Source organism: Daphnia carinata, chromosome 5 (genome assembly GCF_022539665.2).
Source record: "Daphnia carinata strain CSIRO-1 chromosome 5, CSIRO_AGI_Dcar_HiC_V3, whole genome shotgun sequence".
Taxonomy (NCBI): Eukaryota; Metazoa; Arthropoda; class Branchiopoda; order Diplostraca; family Daphniidae; genus Daphnia; species Daphnia carinata.
This window is the reverse complement of record NC_081335.1, coordinates 8,055,302-8,074,052: the sequence shown is the minus strand read 5'-3', so window position 1 is coordinate 8,074,052 and position 18,751 is coordinate 8,055,302. Positions and strand designations below refer to the sequence as shown.

The 18,751-nt window shown below is 40.5% G+C and overlaps 5 protein-coding genes, 1 long non-coding RNA gene and 1 other non-coding gene across 7 annotated transcripts; 3 read left to right on the top strand and 4 right to left on the bottom strand.

Moving 5' to 3' along the window:
- Positions 1–890: 890 nt before the first annotated feature.
- On the bottom strand, positions 891–1,429 carry LOC130702798 (uncharacterized). The gene is made up of 3 exons (XR_009004431.2): positions 1,316–1,429; positions 1,126–1,246; positions 891–1,043 (listed from the first exon to the last, which is right to left on the bottom strand). It is a non-coding gene; the product is annotated as an uncharacterized LOC130702798 (long non-coding RNA).
- On the top strand, positions 1,311–7,307 carry LOC130702793 (integral membrane protein GPR155-like). Its single transcript, XM_057524412.2, has 19 exons — positions 1,311–1,444; positions 2,003–2,232; positions 2,321–2,565; positions 2,680–2,799; positions 2,867–3,036; positions 3,490–3,536; positions 3,612–3,842; positions 3,919–4,041; positions 4,107–4,160; positions 4,263–4,330; positions 4,400–4,565; positions 4,651–4,806; positions 4,884–5,179; positions 5,234–5,367; positions 5,432–5,744; positions 5,810–6,041; positions 6,108–6,268; positions 6,327–6,488; positions 6,550–7,307. The coding sequence occupies exons 3-19, from the start codon at positions 2,447–2,449 to the stop codon at positions 6,743–6,745; spliced, it is 2,748 nt and encodes a 915-aa protein (XP_057380395.1). The 5' UTR covers positions 1,311–1,444; positions 2,003–2,232; positions 2,321–2,446; the 3' UTR covers positions 6,746–7,307.
- Positions 7,308–8,515: 1,208 nt separating this feature from the next.
- LOC130702773 (cell division control protein 6 homolog) lies at positions 8,516–10,707 on the bottom strand. The gene is made up of 5 exons (XM_057524386.2): positions 10,466–10,707; positions 10,066–10,389; positions 9,802–10,001; positions 9,563–9,726; positions 8,516–9,491 (listed from the first exon to the last, which is right to left on the bottom strand). Exons 1-5 carry the CDS (start codon positions 10,575–10,577, stop codon positions 8,627–8,629), a joined length of 1,665 nt encoding a protein of 554 aa, XP_057380369.1. The 5' UTR covers positions 10,578–10,707; the 3' UTR covers positions 8,516–8,626.
- Positions 10,708–11,517: 810 nt separating this feature from the next.
- LOC130703086 (GRIP and coiled-coil domain-containing protein 2-like) lies at positions 11,518–13,362 on the top strand. Its single transcript, XM_057524704.1, has one exon. It carries the CDS (start codon positions 11,518–11,520, stop codon positions 13,360–13,362), a length of 1,845 nt encoding a protein of 614 aa, XP_057380687.1.
- A 594-nt stretch (positions 13,363–13,956) lies between these two features.
- Positions 13,957–15,804, bottom strand: LOC130702954 (uncharacterized). The gene is made up of 3 exons (XM_059495200.1): positions 15,628–15,804; positions 14,401–15,554; positions 13,957–14,324 (listed from the first exon to the last, which is right to left on the bottom strand). Exon 2 carries the CDS (start codon positions 15,426–15,428, stop codon positions 14,580–14,582), a length of 849 nt encoding a protein of 282 aa, XP_059351183.1. The 5' UTR covers positions 15,429–15,554; positions 15,628–15,804; the 3' UTR covers positions 13,957–14,324; positions 14,401–14,579.
- A 546-nt stretch (positions 15,805–16,350) lies between these two features.
- Positions 16,351–16,432, bottom strand: Trnas-aga (transfer RNA serine (anticodon AGA)). The gene has a single exon. It is a non-coding gene; the product is annotated as a tRNA-Ser (tRNA).
- Positions 16,433–17,089: 657 nt separating this feature from the next.
- Positions 17,090–18,644, top strand: LOC130702956 (BLOC-1-related complex subunit 5-like). Its single transcript, XM_057524584.2, has 3 exons — positions 17,090–17,378; positions 17,623–17,783; positions 17,853–18,644. The coding sequence occupies exons 1-3, from the start codon at positions 17,183–17,185 to the stop codon at positions 18,255–18,257; spliced, it is 762 nt and encodes a 253-aa protein (XP_057380567.1). The 5' UTR covers positions 17,090–17,182; the 3' UTR covers positions 18,258–18,644.
- Positions 18,645–18,751: the final 107 nt, after the last annotated feature.

Sequence of the window (18,751 nt, the reverse complement as noted above, 5' to 3'; positions counted from 1 at the left end):
AGTATCATAACAGTTTAGCAATATCAGCCGAGCCCAGAGAAAGTTGCATTCACTTGATGATGAAAATACAAAGCTCCAGTCTAACGGAAGATGGATTTGCATCTTTCCCTTCCAGACCATACTCTATAGGAATATAATTAATGAGAAATACCCGAATCAATCATTGCCACAAACCACGGAAATAGCCTCGACTTTGACACTTAAGTGATCATCACTTCCTCTAACACTGAAAAATCCCTTCAGAAAATCGTGTTGGAAATCCCCATTATTAGAACAGATTCACACGTGAAATGTATACACACCTCCTGGAAACGAATTTAGGTCATGGAGGAACCATAAAAAAAACGTTTTTAACATATCAGTTGCAAGAAAACTAGGTTGAGGATATTCGGTTATCATATACAAATCCTTTCAGCGCCATCCACAACACACACAAAAAAAGAATCTTGAGATACGAACGGAAATTCCGGTATTCACCTTTTTTTGCGTGTGTACCTTTCGTAACTATTCAAAATAGTACAATCATCTTCAAACATAGATCGTTACAAACGTAAACTAACTTTAAATTCTAATTCTACCGTTTCTACACTAGATACTTACTAACCGCTGGAGAAACAGTAAAAGCATATCCCACGCGAACATCGAAAGCTGCTGTATCCGTAAGGAAGGATCGATTGTTTTCTATTTGACTTGGTTAAAGCAATTTCACCCGTCACAAATTTAGAAATGGCTTCCTTTCTACAATGATGTGTTGAAATATCACCATCATTATGCTGTTTCCTTATTGCACATCTGCCAATAAAAAAAAAAACACCTGGACTGTGTCAGTGTAAAGAAACTAGACTGGGCGGAAGCGAATTGGAAAACTTACAGCCGCGACGAGTATACGCAAAAACTTTCATTTCTCTCTAATAACGTGTGGCTGGATGTTAATGCCATCCCACTCCAGACGGACATAGTCTAATGCATTTTCACTAGCGTTTTCACTACTCAGTTTCATCAAATTATGGCCGGTAGATGAAGTTGGAGTTGACCGTTGGAGCCTTTCGAAAAATAGAATTAAATAACGACATATTAGAAGGTGAAACGATTAAGGAGAAAAACATCGAAAACTATACCACGAACCGGATCTGTTTTAAAGCCTTGGAAATCGTCGATGGCCAAGTGAAATATCCATTTGATTCCGTAGGGCGTACGTCCCCAACGGTGTTTGTCGTCATGCTCACTTTGCCACAATCATTTTCTCCTGAAGAGCCAAAGAGAACACAATTAGGTTGGCTTTCGAGCGGTTGACGGAACGCAGTCGACAACAAACCTTCCGTGAGATCACACCTCTCCCTTCACCGGTTCCATTAGAGGCCGGCCCAATATATAAAAGTTCCACGCGAAGTAGTTTCATCAGTGAATTTAGGTGTTTAATTGCCCCATCTTGAAATCGTTTACGGTAAGTTATGAAATTGAATAAACAAATTTGAATAAGGATGATTCCAACTATACCGAATATATGATGAAGTCAAGGATGACATTAAGCGCAATTGACTTAAATGTCCAGTACGTTGCTGTGTCTTTCCTAATTTTGAGGTATGGAGCTTTGATGATTGGAAGTAACGGTAATCCTTGACGGTTCATCCATATTAATTTTAATCTAAAAGAATTTTAAGTGTACCGAAGGACAATTACCTGATAGTAATAACACTCGATTTCCGTGACAAACACGATTGCACATTTGTTAAAAATGTGGGCGTGGGTGCAAAGAGAAATAGACAATTCTTCCGCGTTGATTTGCATACATGCTAGTACAGAACCCGATTTTTCCAGATTATTTGAAGCTTTTTTTGGCGAAGTACTTGTGCGTTTCTGAATCTCACGCCCATCCAAGGTTATAGCTTCGTTCTTGAGGCGTTCATAAAAAGATGTTTGAAATAATATAGAGATTGTTCTGCAACAATGTAATGTTATATAACCGTGCGTTTGCTCCTTTGTTTTTCATTGTTCTTTTTAGAGTTAGGTCGTACCGGGATTTCCCCTGCAAATTACGCTGTTGCATGGTTGCCACAAAACCGCACGTCGTTGTCAATTAGTGCAATTTTCTTCAAGACCCATAACACGCTTCGTTACGAGTGTACCTCTATAGCCTTTCCGCTTACGGCGCATCGTCCGCATTAGAACGTGAAATCGGGAGCAAACCAAAACCTTCCGTCCAAGCACAGCCGACGACATCATTTAAACGCGGTTAGTCTCTAAAAAGCATGAAATCGCCAAAAACAGTTTGTCGTCTCTTGACCGTGACCTACTCTCTACGGTGAACGTATGCGCGTAGGTGATCGAGATTTCGCATTGATCGATTCCTGCAGAAAAAAAATTCCATTAGCAATCCATCGAGAACACGCAAGGCTGAAGTCACTTACCCTGAGAAATCCAGAGACCAATTGAGTGGGCAAACACAATGGCCAACTTGAGCCAGCAGGTCGACGAACAAATGAATATCATCGTGGATGTCGGTGGACTACAATTCGAAAATTTATATCCTGTACTACTTCAGACATTTGTTGTCATCGTCCTTGGGTATGTCATTCTATAATATTTTTTTTTTTCAATCGAAATCCAGTTATGGTTATGTATGGACATATCAAGAGACCTTGGTTTAAAAAAAAGAAAATTCTTTTTAAATATGTACAGGTACTTGAGTGGTAGGTGGGGTATAATCGGCCAGGTGGAATCTAAAGGTTTGAATACCTTTGTCGGTAATTTTGCTTTGCCTTGTATCATTTTCACGGCTCTGGCCGAGCTGGATTTCAGGTACATTGTTTCACGCACCATTCACTGTGAAATAGATACATAGATTTAAATAATCCATTTCAAATAGCCGAGTTAATTGGATGTTTCTGATGGCCATACTGATCAGCAAAGCTGCCGTGTTTGTTGCTGTCGTAATATTCACGCTCCTGCTGACCAAACCGATGAATTTCTCCAAAGCTGGGCTCTTTGCCATATTCTGCACGCAGAGCAATGATTTCGCTCTGGGATATCCGATCGGTTAGTTTGCATTCCATCACTACTTGCTTGTACATTTCCTGATGGAAGACGGCGATGAAATTTAAATGCCATTAGATTCGATTGAGACACTTAAATGGTGACGTCATCATACGGACGAATGAACCAGTTTTCGTTTCCGCGCTTTCACTTCGATAGACTCGCAACATTTTCCCTCTGTTTTTTTCTTCTTGCTCCGTTCTCTTGCTTGAATACTTTTAGTCCCATCTTCTTACAAGGCACTTTCTCTGTGTATAACAATATGCTTGGAAAGTGGTTGCGACAATCATACAGATGTCACTGTTATACAACTCTTGCAATCCGGTTTTATGCAATCTTCCGCATAGGGAAGAACAATTTGTTCATTTCTACGTTTCCTTTTGAAAACATGCGCTTTGCGTTGTTAACCACATCATCGGATGACGTCACGCTAATGGGTTATTTTTCTTATTACAGTGGCGGCCGTTTACGGAAATAGTCATCCAGAATATGCCAAATATCTGGTAAAATTAAAAACAATTTAAGAAATAATTCGTTCTTGAATAATATTCAAATTTTGGTTTGACCCAAAATCATAGTACGTGATGGCGCCCATTTCGCTAGTATTGCTCAATCCTTTGGGTTTTCTCTGCATGGAAGTGGGCGAAAGGCTGAGAGAGAGCAGACGTCTTTCACAGAAAATGCTTCCAATTCAACAGGCGGATGATTCCACCGGAAGCGACAGTCAGCTCAGCCGTAAAGTTAGCACATCTTCCACTGCATCGCTATCCAGCTCCAATCAAAGGCGAAGTCATGCCAATGGCTGCAAGGTATCCAAAAAAAAAAAAAAATTTGCCCGATGTTTACAAATTGATAACCTTGTTTCAAAAATTCCAATGACGCCAGATATTCTTGACTGTCTGGAAAAATATGTTGTTTACTCCGATTGTTGCAATGACCGTCATGGGTATCGCTGTCAACTTTCTCTGTGATCACCAAATACCTGCCATTCTAAAAAACCTGTGTGGGGTAATCAATTTAGCAAAATGCGACTTACAATTCGGAGTTTTTCTAACCCAGTTGACTATAAATAGGTGCTCAGCTCGGCGTTTAGTGCTACTGCGCTCTTCGCCCTTGGCTTGCGAATGGTAAACATCAACCAAAATTTAGTAACAAATCCAAGCGCTTGTTTTCTTCTAATTTCTTGTTTTCGTTCCATTTTTATTGCCATTCAATCGCAATAAATGAAGGTTGACAAAACACAAGGTTCTGGTGGTGCCAAATTCGTCGTACCCGGCATTCTTATTGGTGTCAAATGGTATCCATTTCAACAATTTTCTTTAAATAATTAAACCAAGGTCATTTAATGATATATCCCAATTAACAGTCTAGTTATGCCTATCGTAACACGTGAAGTGACTCTTCATTTAGATCCGGGGATAAATGGCAATGCATCACTCGAGTTGAGTAATTTGGGATTTCTCCTGGGCACATTCCCTTCAGCTCCCGGAATTCTATTTTACGCAATGCAATACAACGTAGCTGTTGATATGGTACACATCTATGGAAAAAAAAAAAAAAAAACACATTTCCCCTCTTTATCCATCAATTGTTATTTTAATCTATTACCGGAAACAGATTGCTGCGGCTATGGTAGCCGGGACTTTCTTCTCGCTTCCAATTAGCGTCGTCTCGTCGAAAATGATTTCACTCTCATCAGCCAATCCTGCAGATTACATCAGCTTACTCGATTCGTTTTTAATACGTATCGCAATAATCGGACTCGTTTGCACGGTATGTCTGCTCCACGAAATCCATCTAACATAGACACAAGAAAAAATTAATATAAAATTCATTTTAATGATGTTTAGCTGTTTATGCAAGTGATCTTCTTGGCCAGTAAAAAATGGAAAAAGGCACCTCATTTCATCACTTTATGCCTTACAATCACTCAAAGCATGGCCTGCCTTGGTGTTATTTTATGGTACACTTTGGGCCGTGACGAACCTTGGAAGAAGCACTTGCAATTCATGACGTTCGCCATCGGCGTTTTCAGTTCGAGGATTTGGTCTGCTTTGTTAGCCGTTACCCTACTTCTTCTGCGCATGAAGAAATTAAGCTTCGTCCTCAATAGATGTCGTCCCTTTCTTCTGGTTGTCGGATGGGGGTATGTTGAACGCATAAATCAATTTAGAAAACCAATTAACAACGTTTCTAACAGAATACCTGTGGTGCTGTCTTCTTGCCTTTGCGCATTCGCCACTCACAACCGTCTTGAGGGTGACAACCCCAATTTCCAGTTTGGCAAACTACAGGCTTTGGTAGCCTCAACTGTCCTGATCGTCAGTTTTTTAGGTAATATTTGGCATTACGTTATCGGATGACAAATTGTTTATAGCAATTTACTTACGGATGACAGTCACTGTCATTTGCTTGGTATGGCAGCAGCGGTTAAGCAAACAACCATCCATAACTAGAGTGGCGTCTAGCGTCAGCAGCAGAATGTCCACGTGCTCATCATCGACTTCGTTGTCGAAGCCAAGCGAACTTCTTTTCGACGCGTATCAGTACACACCTAGAAGCAGCACTCGTACCAGCACCACGTCCATCGACTCAAACAGTTTTCATCATCTTCCAATCAGCAAAGGTGCCCTGCTAGTTCAAGAATCTTTTTCCACCGGCAATCCTTCTTTTAACGAATACAACAAATCCGCAGCTTTGATGGTTGAAAGGTAAACCTTTAAAAATATTCACAATTATTAAAACAATAATTTCATGTGCATTACTGTTACCGTAGTTTATTTAGTCCGTGTGATGATGCACCCGGTTATGGGATGGATTTGCCGGCCGATGAACTTCAGAGTCGTAAGGGATCCCTTGCGTCGTTGGGCAGAAACTCACAGGCGATGGTGGCTGGAATGCGGCTGACGGAGCCGGAAGAATCTGGCATTGTCCGTGATCGTGATGATGAATTTCACATCACGAGACACGTTGGCCTTCTTTTGGCTCTTGGCACTTCCATGTTTGTCGTACGTAATCGTTCTTTGATTTTCCATTGGTTTACGTTTAAAACAACGATTTTTGATTAACAAAAGGGCATTGCTGTCTGCGTTTGGACCCTTGTTATGGAAGAGATGACGGGCATCTACGTCATGTTACTCTTTTTAGACGAGACGCTTAATTTCGGTCAAGGCATATTTGTTTTCGTTATTTTCGGTTTGGAACCTCGTCGTCTCTTTGCTCCCGTTTGGTCAGGGTGAGTTTGTTTAGCATTCTGTATGAAAATTGTGTTTCAAAATTGGTGGCATCCATAGATTGAAACGACGCAGCCAACTGAAGACAGTCGCCAGTTTGTTGTCGTTAACAGCAGCCGATGATGAGAACAAAAGAAACGAACAGGCCGTCGATCACACTTGCGAACAGTTCATGATGTTCTACATGGACAAATGCATCCGAGATTTAGTCTGCGATCGCAAGTAAAATTTAAGTCGGTCTTCTTTGTTATGAATGTTAACCATAATTACTGATTTAAAACAGGTGGCAACTCAAGGAATACAGAGACGTATTTTGTGGCAATGAAATGGTGGATTGGCTACTTTTGATGGGTTTGGCACGTGACCGCAGCCAGGCAGAGAAGTATGGACAAGGTTTGCTTGATGGGGGTATAATCAACCACGTGGACGGCCGAAAAGATTTCCACGATCAGCCATATTTTTATTCGTTTACCCAGTGATTAGCTGATGCTAATTGCCAACAATCAACAAATCAACTGAGGCCAAGAGGCTTGTTGACATTCTAATTACTTGACGTGATAGTTATGGAGACAAACGTCCGTTAAGCAGGCTACGTGATGAATTTCAGCGTCTCTCTCACGTGTTCTTTCCTCTAAGCGATCAACAACTGCAATGGTCATGTACTATTTATTTATCGATTACTCTGGGTTTTTGCATTGTCCATCTATCGTTGATTTTTCAAAGCTGATGTGAATTGCCTCGACCTTTAATGTCACTTTTTTATCTCAACTAACCTTTCTCGTTCGTTGGGATTTTGATATCGTCGAACCATAATGACATTTTTGAATCTGTTTAAAACCCTGAATGAATGACATGCTCGTTTCTTCAATTTGCCAATTATTTTTTTATACAACTATCGTATTATGTTTGTGCGCCATTTTCTATCGTTTTTTTTTCTTAAATTGTCAGTGATATTAATTGTTGGGATGTTTATTTTTTTTTTTTTACTTGTTTCGAGACATACAATTGACCGAAAGACATTGTGTATTCTGCCAAATACGAGGAGCAAACTTTAAGAATGGAAAAAAAATATACATCGCGAAAAAATAACTGAAAATCTGTTGCTGGATTATAAATCTTCTATCGAATGAGTAAAACAATCTAAACCTAAAAACTGAGAGGAACTGCTTTCTGTCACACTGTTTTTAGATCGTCTAAAAGTACAAAGTTTTGGACAGCTTTTTGAGAGTTCCCGCCGCAATCTTACCCACGCTTCGCCACTACCCGTCTACCCCCTTTGCAATCTCTGCCTGAGAACCCTCTCAATGTCATCCGTAGTTTCTCGTTGATCCCCTATTTCCCTTTGTCCTCGGCCCACTCACTGCCCGCCAAAATGCCCACTGTAGTTGCCCATCCCGCACAGCCGCTGTCCATCAACCCCCTCTCTGCTCGTAGACCCACTTACTACCCGCCAAACTGTACATTACAGTTGGCCGTCGATCCACTCTTTGCTTCTGCACGGCGGCCCACATGCTATGGCCACCTGTTTTAATCAGTGCCCGTGGACTGAAAAGCTGCACATATACCCAATCCATCTAGTCTTCCAAAGCGCCATCACGCGAAGTCAGCCTAACCAGCGGCGGTTTGCCTCCTATTGTGACCTTGAGTCCATTTCCGTTTGACATCTTTCGTAGAAGCTGTTCATTATAACCTTCTTTGTATGAGGTTTTCCCAAAAAAATAAAATGGCACTTGAAATTACTGGCGATTCTTGAAAAGGATGTTGATGTTATAGGCCTTGGGTAAAATTAATCTTAATTATAAGCTAAAACATTCTTATACTTCCACCTCTCGTAGTCGAGAGCTGATGTCATTTAAGCTATTGATTGACTGTTGTCTTTGTTTGGCTTCTGCAGTCTGAATCAATGCATGTAAATTTAAAAGATTTAGCAAACAACGACAAAAACTAATAACCATTAGGCCATTGCTGCATACAATATTTTAAGCAAAGCAATGGTTATACTTTAAAATTCGCTTGGCTCCCAAATTGCAAAGGTCTTTTTTTGTCAAGAGCTATTTGGCATTTGGCTGTTCTCATACCAAATCTGGATTTCAAGTGATGAGTCCTACTCTACACATCCTGCTTCAGTCTATTGCTGCACCTCTGAGTAGCTTTCAACTGAAATGTCCAAGTGGCCGGAAAGTATGTCTAAACACTCTTGTGAATCAAGATGGAATATCAAATTTGAATTGACCGTTGATTCATATGCATAAAATCGAAGAATTGTATTTAAGATAAAAGCGTAGTTTTCTGTTACGTAATCGAACAGTCGTCAGATTAGGCAGACATAGGCAGAGTTATGTAAATTCACAAATTGCATTTTAAACAAATAAAGATCCCTGTGCCAGGATTGAAGATAAAAGAGTTTTGTCCTTAAGTGTAGACTCTACTTCACGCTCGTCAAGTCGTAGACATATAGGGGCAAGACGAGTATTACCCTTTTTTTTCAACGTCACTATGCCTCGGCTCTCGACCAAAGAACAGGTGTGCGCGAATTCGTCAAAGTCTATGGCTGTCACACCGTATTTGGAACAGACTTTGCTGTATGACTGATGAAGTTTTCCCAGTGTCACTTGCTTCGATTTTCCCAATTTGACTAGCACGAGAAGCGTCACAATAATAAGCTTCTGTTGCAGAGGAGTATCGTCCATGTCATCGCTGTTGGCAGAGCAGAAGGCACTACTTTCAACTGAAGCCATCATCTTACAAAGAAGAGGAATGTTCACGCATTTGTTAGCCGGAACAGATCCGCCGTTTTGAGATTCAGTATTTGACGGCGCCAACACCAGTTGCTTTTTTGCAGTCGTTTCAGCCAACTCGACAGCTCGCCTGCAGATATCGATGGCTTTGCGGAGGTCACCGGAGGTGGAGGATATTTTACCCCCCAAATACTGGAGAGCCGAAGGAGCTATCACATTGCCAACATCCTCGGTGACAGCTTCCTGGATTCGCTGGCTTAAAATGGTTGCAATGTCTTGTTTCGAGTAAGGCGAGAAATTGAGAAGAACGGGCTTGAAATTTACTCGGCTTTGCAGTCGAACCAAGGCACGGTCAGTAAGGTCCAAAGCATTAGCTAAGCCTATTAAAATCAGACGGGAGTTTTTCAATGCCGGCAGTTCAAAGATTGAATATAAGACTGATTGATCTCTGGTTGACATTTGGTCAATTTCATCCAAAACGAGAACACTGCAGATGAGAGGAAATGAAAAATATTATTTTATCTGAGCTTTTGCGAAAGAGTTGAATTTTTTTCTTACATCATAGGTCCCGTGTCTGTGAGTCTGTCTTCCAGAAATGGTAACGCTTCTTTGGCAGAAGCATTCCATTTTGGATCCAGCTGCTGGGCAATGTGTTGGAATATAGAGGCAGGGGTCTGAAGTAACATGCAGTTGACAAAAATTGACTTGAACTTTCCTGAGAACTGTGTGCCAAAGGAGATAAAAATTAGAACAAATGCTAGCAAGTGTTTTTAAATTCAAATTGCCAGTGTGCTCACAATTGTGTTGGACAAGATGTGTGTTACACATGCAGTTTTGCCAGTTCCTGGCCTTCCTGATATGTACATGCTGCCTGGTTTTCTTTCATCGATAAGTGGCCTCATAAAATTCTCAATTACGGCCAGCTCCTTATCTCTGCAAAAAATTGTGCTTGGAGTTGTAGTATGAAGAGCTTGGCGTGCCTTAGCAAAGCTTGTAACTATAGAGTTCAAACAAAGAAAAGTTATACAACTGAAAGACTTGGTAAAGTTAAGGAGGCATACCATTTGGGTGATGCAGTTTTAGTTTAACTGGAGAACTCAACATAGTAGATTTAGATGACTTTTTTTCAATGGCACCTCCTTCATGATTTTCTTCATTTCCTCTCACAGCAGTTTTTTTAGGACTGTATATTTTGGTCATCAAATTCAATGGTGCTCCTTTTGCAGGAGAAGAATCATCAGTATTTTTAAAGAGATTTCTATGGACTTTTCTTGGACTTGAGCGAACAGCATGAGGTATGGAGGGGATTGGTGTCTGAGCTCTCCTCGATGAAGATCGAGTCAACCTCACTGACTGCTCAGTCTCAGTAACTATATCACTTGTTTCTGCAGAAAAAAGTATATAATTAAAAAACGATAACAATTGTTGAATAATTCAATCAAGTCTTTTAAAAGGACTTACCTTTACGAGGCGATTTTGTAGGACTGGCGAGATCATGGTCAAAATCCATCTTTCGACGTACGCTTAATTTTCGGCAAGGAAAATTTATTTGATTCTGCGCAGCAGGCGACATGACAATGTTTTACCGGTAAATTTAAAAAGAAACAGAAAAATATTGAATTTCCTTAAGCTATAGTTTAAATTCCAATTCAAGCTACACGATCCGTATTTCGACTGTCAGCTTGAAAGACTGCTCAATGAACACTGAGGAGCCAACAGCCTTTGGCGGGTGATTTGCCGCGCTTTTGTGCCACACTGTTGCCATATGAAAACGATTGCAGTTTGAAATCGATGTCGTGTATCATAGATAAAGACTTTATCCATGTCGTGCATAATGGTCAGCAACTAAAATATATTCCGCTTGTTGATAAGTACTAGGATAGAAAAAAAAACTCGTGTATCACTGGCAGAGACCTGTCATAGGCCGGATTATTGATTGATTTTAACACGATAGTTGAGAGTTTGAAGATTCGCGTACCAGTTCAAGCGCAGTAAACGTTTGCGATAATGATTTCAGTGAAAGAATTCAAGAGTGATTTGTAATTCAGCAACTGGCCTACATCCACCACTGATAATAAAAAATACATCGAAAACTCTCGATTTAATTTTTTATATTAAATTAATTTTTATACTAAATTTATTTATTTATTCCAGCTAACCTGCGCAAACGCCATCTATGGAGTTTGCCACGATTAAATTTTTCCAGAGACCTTAACCGACACAAACTCTCCCCAGAATAATTTTCAGAATTAGTTCAGCAGTTAAAATATTAAGTTAGATGCATGCATAAGTTATTAAGAACCATGATTGTAAAAATATCTACAAAATATTACAACACTCATTATTTGTTAGAAATCATACAGATATTAATTATTTGGCAAAAACAAGACCTGTCGTGAATCGTGAGTTCATCGAAACTTTTCCGAAAGCATATAAGAAGGGTTCCTGCAGGGCGTTTCTCTATCGAAATTAATTCGTTTGCCGATACACAGTTCATAACTACGAAACCGAAAATGTGCGAAACAATCGTGGTAATTCTCGGATTTCTTTTATGGGTGTTGCACGGATTGATCTTTTACGTGATCAACTACTTTTACCCAGACCAGTCACCAGAAACCGGACCGGGATCAGTTGCCACAACGGCCCAATCACCAGAAGGAGCGTCACCTAGCTCTAGCCAGGAGATAGCCGTGGCCTCTCAACCAGCAATGCAACCCGATTCACTCGATCCTGACTGTCCTCCTTCATGTGAAAATCCAGAAAGCCGCCAACTCCATCATTCCCCAGCAACCAAGAATGGAATTGAAGACTACGTTGAAACCCTGGAACAAGAACACCAGGCAATGCGTCATGAAATTTGCCAATTTGAGCAAAAGTTTCAACAATTAAGTTCCATCTTGACAAACCTGGAAGAAATGACGGATGAAAACGAGCGACTCAAACAAGAGGTAATTTCATTGCGGACTAGTGCATCTGAACAAGAGAAACAACGTGAAATCATGGAGACTCAGTTGCAAAACGAGTCAAAATTGATGGAAGACAAAGAACTTTTGATGGCAAAACTAGATTCTTTGTCTGCCGAAAATCGTAAGATCATGGATGCCTATAAAGCTATCGAGAAATCTGCAGAGGACGGGGAAGCGTTGGTTGAAAAACACCTGTCAACCATCGCCACACTTAAGTCTGATCTTGACTTTGCCAACCAGATCGTAGACGAACAACTAAGTGAAAAAGATTACTTAATTTATAAAATTGCAGATCTCGAAAAGCTTATTGGCCAAATAGACAGAGAAAATATCGCAATGAAGATGGACATGAAGAGGCTGAACGACTCTGTCCGAAAACGCAAATCCGATTGGCGAATAAGCGAACTGAAACTCAGTGAAAGTAACGAAGACCTCAAGAAGAAACTCGGTCGGCTACAGACTGACTATCAGAGCTTGCTGGAAAGCAATGGTCTGGTTAAAACTGAGCTCGAGTCAGCCAATAAGGAACTTGCGAGTTTGCGTGAAAAAGTCGCAGAGAAAGAACAGGACGTTTTCGATTTCCGCAAGGAATTCCTTGAAACGTTGCGCGCAGAAAGCGAGAGGTTGGTGCTGGATAGCTGTGAAGCGGCCACAATTTCTACCCCAACAACAGCAATACGTTGTGCACAAGACCAACCACTCCTGGAATGTTCTGCTCTACGCCCATCATCTTCATCGGACGTTGATGTAAGCCAGCAATCGTCTGCCGAAGTTATTGAGTTACAAACACAGATACAAGAAGTTGATACTGAAATCAAGAAATTATTCTTGTCGATGGATGGATTACGTCAGGCGCGAAAGGAGTCGCAAAAAGCTTTCAGGACGATTGAAAATCAGCTGTATTGGAAAATGTGGAAGCAAACTCGTCTCGCTGCACGACGGAACGATGCTCTGAAGGCCGCTCAAGAGCCAGTACATTTGGCAGAAGAGCAGGTGACAGTGCTTCCTGAAGAGCCCATCACATTGAAGGAAGTTGTAGCAGAAACAAGCGTCGTTGAAGTAAAGAAACTTGACGAGTTGGGCAGTGCGCAAACGAAGGCTGATACCACCGTATCCAACGAGGTCGTAGCTGAGGCAAGTGGCGTCACTGAAGCAAAAGAAACTGATACGATGGGCGGTACGGACCTCGCACAAAACGACACAGATATCAACTCAGTGGAGGAGGTCGTACCGGAGGCAAGCGCCGTCGCTGATGAGGTAAAAAACGTTGACCCGATCAGTAGCACGGATTTGCCAAAGACCGACGACACCATCAAGAAGAAAAAGGGCTCTAAATTAAAACGATGGGCAAAGAAATTTGTCTTTCGCAAACGTAAAGAACCAGCAGTCTAACAAACACCATTTTTTTTGTTTCACTAAATGATTTTGTTTTGTTCTTGGCTATGCTATCCTGGCTAAATTCTTGTTTCAATTTTCAGAAGTAAAATCAAATGTACTCTGTTCAGACTATTACCCGCGGTCCGAAAAAGCAAGACACCCAAAGCAATGTTCACTCTTCAACTAGTGTTCTCTGTGATCAGTAAAAATGTTTAGGGGTGTGAAGATGAAGCGGTATAACCTTGTGTTTTATCGCCACCGTCTTCGCGACGCCCTACATTTTGACCGTTATAAGGGACACATCGAGGCGACTGGGCGAGTATCAAACTGCACAACGTGCAGTTTTGGTGACTCGTGTCGTTTCGTTTAAAAGTGGAGAGAGCCGTTGCAGAGGTTGTTTTGTCTTTGGAAGACGGCGGGTAGTTGGTAGGAACGGGGTTAATTTGGATTTTTACTGAAATAGAAACAAGAATGGACGTCTGGTGGCATTAGCTTGTGAATTGATTCTGCTCAATAAAAAAAAATTAAACAAAAATTATGTGTGCTCTAGTTATTCACTTAAATCAGATATCATCAAATAGAATCAAGTCTTACATAGAAATAGGGGTCATTCATATTCCAAATTCCGTTCTGTTCTAAAAAATAGTATGGGAAAATCGCATGGTGCTATACTTAATTTTTAATTATTTCAATACTTCCCGAACGGTTCCTATCAGTGCAAGCGTAACCTTCGGAAGGTAAGGATGAAAGTGTGGAATTCTATTGCGTTCAACTCACGTCAAACAAACGGCAGCCAAAGCGATGTTATACCATTTGCGGGTGGCACGACAAATATCAATTTCTAGCAGTTGACGTAAGACTCTGGGTTGAGGTCCTCGAACTAAAAAAGCCACCACAAACTCCACCTTTGACGTAGGTGATGAGAGTTGGATTGTCACGAATCAGCCAAGCTAAACTGCAGCCGCAGTCAAACGGATCTAAAAGACAAAGTTATAGTGGTTCTTTAGCATAAAAAAGGCTTTGATGATCTAAAAGATTAGTTCTTTGAATTACTTCCCGTAACGCGGAGTTCTCCGCTTGTCCCGTTCATTTGTTGCAACATTGGTAGGAAAACGTCTTCTCTAAATTCCGTCAATTGATTATATTCCAGCATGACCCAAGATGTTTCCGCGAGTTCACCTATGGAGAAAATTGCTTTTTTTCATACAGCACAAATGCAAATAATAATTGATTTATGTATCTAGGAAAGCACCACCTTCGATTGCAGTAATGGAGTTATTACTTAAATCAAGACTGAACACGGGATCGCTGAAGACCAAACTCGATTGGCTAATGTAAGGGATGACATTGGAGCTTACGTCGTAATAAACTAATTTTGAGAAGGCGGCGATCCTTGGCAGTTTGGTCAACGCGTTGGCTTCTAAGCTGATAGCCCATAACGAGCTGGCGGAAGACGAACTGCCCACAGATACCAAAATATCATTCACTGTCGAATCATCTAAATGGCTCCGCTGCACAACGAGTTGTTCTAGTGTAGCAGGGGTCAAATCCGGGAAAGTGACATTTTGCAGACCAGTGCAATTCATAATGGCGAATATCTTCAGAGCTGGCAAAGTAAAAGTCGGCAGAGTTGAGACGGATCCGATGTTATCAACACGATACAGGATCAGCGTGTCGAGAATAGAAAAATCATTCAAAAAGAGCATGTCCGTTTGAGATGCAAGATCGCACCCGTCGAGGGCAAAGTAATTCGTGTTGAACCGACTAAATTCAAAAGCCGCAGGATCAAAAGTAAGACCGAGCTTGGGTTCAGCATCAACTGGGCAAAACATTAAAATTTCCTGGGCGCGTTTGTCTTGCAATAAATCGGCTGGCAAATGAGTTGTACCCGACATTGATCTTGTGAGGAACAATTCAACTCTGTAAAGGTCTACGGTTCGTGTGCGGTAAAATACATCTTGGATTTCTTCGATCGAGGCGTTTGTACAGGTCACGTATAGGGCGGATGGTCCGTTTGCTACGCAAGTGCAAGGAGAATAATCTTCTGGGCAAGAGTCACGTGCCATATCAGACGGGTGCATGTCTCTCGTTAAACGGCTGAATCCTTCATTGTCGGTCAAAGTAATTGGTGAATTCAGGCCTTTGCTGGTGCCATGGTCGATCGCAATTCAACAGGTAATGACCCCCAAAAAACATAAAATATAAAGCTTGTAATAACAAAACAGTAATCATTAAGTTCTCATATTAGGAGTTTAAACGAATGGAAAAAAAAACTCATACCTTTGTGATACAGTTGAATACTTGCATATTGTCAGTGCTTGTTAACGTAAAGCTTGCAGTTGACAGCATTCACTTTTCACAGGCCAAAACAAAATGAGGCTATCAGTTGGGGATTCACGCGATAATTCATTTTTTTTTTCGATAACATTCAATCACTTATATCCCGTGAATGGTCGGATTTCGTTCTATCAAAGACAAGCAACCAAACATTAGTAGACTAAACTTTGTTTGAAAGTAGCCTATAGACATTAAACATACCATTTTTAGTTAATGTAAACTACATCTAACTCGTCATTAGTATCGTCTCCAAACAATACAGATGTGCAATAGGCGCTTAGGCGAAGAGAAAATTGCGTTCTCTTCCATTTGTTAAATGTCAATTCCGAAGGTGCATCTGGCTTCTCCGTCTGCATTCGTCTTTGCAGTTGCAGGTTTCCTAGAACAAATAATAAATAAGTAACGAAAAGCTTTCGGTGTCGGATATTCACGGAAAACTGCCAATCAATCATTAACAACTCCCCCGTTAGGACGAAAGAGGGTGTAAATAGAAAAATCGTTCACGTAGATATTCTGACTGATCCGGTGACTCGCAAAGAGGTATCTGGCGCGTTCTTAATAGAGAAGCCGAAGAAGAACGCTAGATTCCTGTTACTACTATCGTACAGTTTTCAAAACATGATGTGAATTCTTCGATTTTTACAAATAAAGAGAATTAAAAAAGTTCGCAGTTGGTAGGATTCGAACCTACGCTCCAAGATGGAAACTGATTTCTAGTCAGTCGCCTTAACCACTCGGCCACAACTGCCCTGCAAAATTTGTCCTACTGTTTCGCACAGCCCGTGTTGTTTTGTTTAGTTAAAATTTTGCAAATAAAGCCAAATAACTGTTAAACAAAATTTTTTTGACAGACACTTGGGGGACGCTGAGATGGCTATTACTACGGATCGATATATTACATCTTTAGGAAAATAATGATTTCATTAAAATGTCTAGAACTTACATACGTCTTGGCTCAAATTCCTTCGGTAAATAATATACTTTACTCTTTATGCCAATCCAGCTCATGTACGATTTAATTACAGAGCAAAATTCCTTCAGCAATGATTTTCTTCTATTTCTCAAGCCGCCATTGCTGCGCCTTAACGTTGGCAAAAGTGTTCCTTCGCCTTCCTTCTGTAGAAATCCATCGGACATTAAGATTGTCCTTCTTGCATTTTGCATCAGAGGCATTAAACAACAGAAAATGTCGAAGTTTAATTCCGACAGGTAACTTGAGTGGGCTTTGTTTGCAAAATGAGAGTTTTGGCTCGAGACTGGCAGCAAAAGATACATTGACATCGTGAATGAATTCAAGGTCCCTTCGGTGTGACGACGAATATCTTTAATACACGAAAAATCCCACATTTTACAGAGAGCACGGTGTCACTACCATGTTCCGCATCCCTTTTTCGCAGTTCCACCCAAATTCGTCTGTACGCACGTAGTTATTGTCGTTTGGGCTGCTTTACAGCATTCTCCTGATTACATCCCGAATTTTAATTCTTGCTTTCCCGAAATGGGTATTGAGCAAAGTGCTCCTAGTCAGTCGTCAGGAGTGCCGAGAAGCTCGACCACCAATCCTCACAATAAAGCACGACAGGATACGGCGCAAACTTCTGATGAGAATGACCGCTCTTCTCCACATCCAAGTCTGTGTTCTTCGGATGTTGATGTTCCTTATGTTTCATATACCGTCAACAGGCCGATTGGAGGTACAGAGGCAGCATCATTTCTTTTATTGAGAACTAAGTGTTATATTGCAGCTCATATAGAATCATTCACATAGATAAAATACTTAAGTTCCATTGGTGTGCCTTTGCATCACTATCCTTTATTATTTAAAATATTATCAAGAACCAGTTGAAATACTTTTAAAGTTGTGTTGGATGAACTTCATTTTGGGATATATTTTTTATTATGTAACAAATGATTTTTACCACCTTTCATTGTGTGTAGAATCTCCCAAACATCAAGGAAAACCAAGTACGAGAAGTGCTAAAAATTATGGAGTTTCATATGCTCCTGCACATCCATTAAAAGGAAGAAACATAGTGGTTGTCTCCCAAAAATCGATGCTTGATGATGGCGAAGAAGACTCTGAAATTCTTAATTTAGGAGTAATAGCAAAATGATTTTCCTAATTGTTTTCATCTCAAGTTGATTATCTTTTACGATTTTATTTTTAGAGAATACCTTTGTTTTTGCCAATCATTCGGAGTTCATTGTCTACAACTCACCCCAGGGAACCAGACATTGTTGATCGCCTTGATAGTGGAGCTTTGCAAAGTATTGTGGGACTTCTTGAAGGACTCATGAAACAAAATGCAGATCTAGTGGCTTCTGACCAGAATCAGCTAACCCAAAGTTCAAAAGATATTGAAGCCCAACTAGCAGCAATAATGATGGCTCTAACAGAAAGGCAAAAACTGTACGCCAAATATGCTGAAAAACTAGCCCGAATCCACGAGGTATCACATTCTTTGACACGGTGTCATTTGGCACTAGCAACTGCTATGGATAGCATTGAAACCCTGAATCGCCAGTTGCCGATCTCAGAACGCCTGGAAGAGTTCATCTGGTCTACTGGTTAAAAAGCTACGCTGGTTATTCCTATACAGCTTTTGTTCTCCGTGTTTTTCATCTGCATCATTTGATTATTCTGTTGATATAGGTCGCATCTTTAAAACCACAGATTTCTTTTTATATTGGTGTATTATCCGTCATTTGGAAAACTTACATAGATGGACGATCGCGTTTACCAAGAAGTTTCAATGTAAGAGCGGTATTCAGTATTTATGAGCCATTTTGATGAAACCTTACATCGGTTGAGAGGAGAGAGAAAGAAAAAAAAACGAAACACCATAATTATGGCTCCATAATTGTTTCTCTTTGAGGTGGGTACTTTTGAGCAATCCATAAGTTATTTGTTTATCATCATGTATCCGAACGGTAGCTTATCAAAATAATGAATAATGAGCCTATAGGAAGTTCAAATGAAATTCTAGCATCGTATTAGCTGAGAAAGGTACGTACCGAATGGAAACACTTTCCCGTTAAAAAAACCATGTCGAAATGTTGAGTCAAT

Coding starts and splice junctions, on each gene's coding strand:
- LOC130702793 (XM_057524412.2), top strand. CDS start 2,447: ATGGCCAACTTGAGCCAGCAGGTCGACGAACAAATGAATATCATCGTG. Junction 4,566..4,650: donor ACAACGTAGCTGTTGATATG/GTACACATCTAT, acceptor TACCGGAAACAG/ATTGCTGCGGCTATGGTAGC. Junction 5,745..5,809: donor GCAGCTTTGATGGTTGAAAG/GTAAACCTTTAA, acceptor CTGTTACCGTAG/TTTATTTAGTCCGTGTGATG.
- LOC130702773 (XM_057524386.2), bottom strand. CDS start 10,577: ATGTCGCCTGCTGCGCAGAATCAAATAAATTTTCCTTGCCGAAAATTA. Junction 10,390..10,465: donor TACAAAATCGCCTCGTAAAG/GTAAGTCCTTTT, acceptor TTTTTTCTGCAG/AAACAAGTGATATAGTTACT. Junction 9,727..9,801: donor ACATCTTGTCCAACACAATT/GTGAGCACACTG, acceptor TTTGGCACACAG/TTCTCAGGAAAGTTCAAGTC.
- LOC130703086 (XM_057524704.1), top strand. CDS start 11,518: ATGTGCGAAACAATCGTGGTAATTCTCGGATTTCTTTTATGGGTGTTG.
- LOC130702954 (XM_059495200.1), bottom strand. CDS start 15,428: ATGCACCCGTCTGATATGGCACGTGACTCTTGCCCAGAAGATTATTCT.
- LOC130702956 (XM_057524584.2), top strand. CDS start 17,183: ATGGGTATTGAGCAAAGTGCTCCTAGTCAGTCGTCAGGAGTGCCGAGA. Junction 17,379..17,622: donor CGTCAACAGGCCGATTGGAG/GTACAGAGGCAG, acceptor CATTGTGTGTAG/AATCTCCCAAACATCAAGGA. Junction 17,784..17,852: donor CTGAAATTCTTAATTTAGGA/GTAATAGCAAAA, acceptor TTTTATTTTTAG/AGAATACCTTTGTTTTTGCC.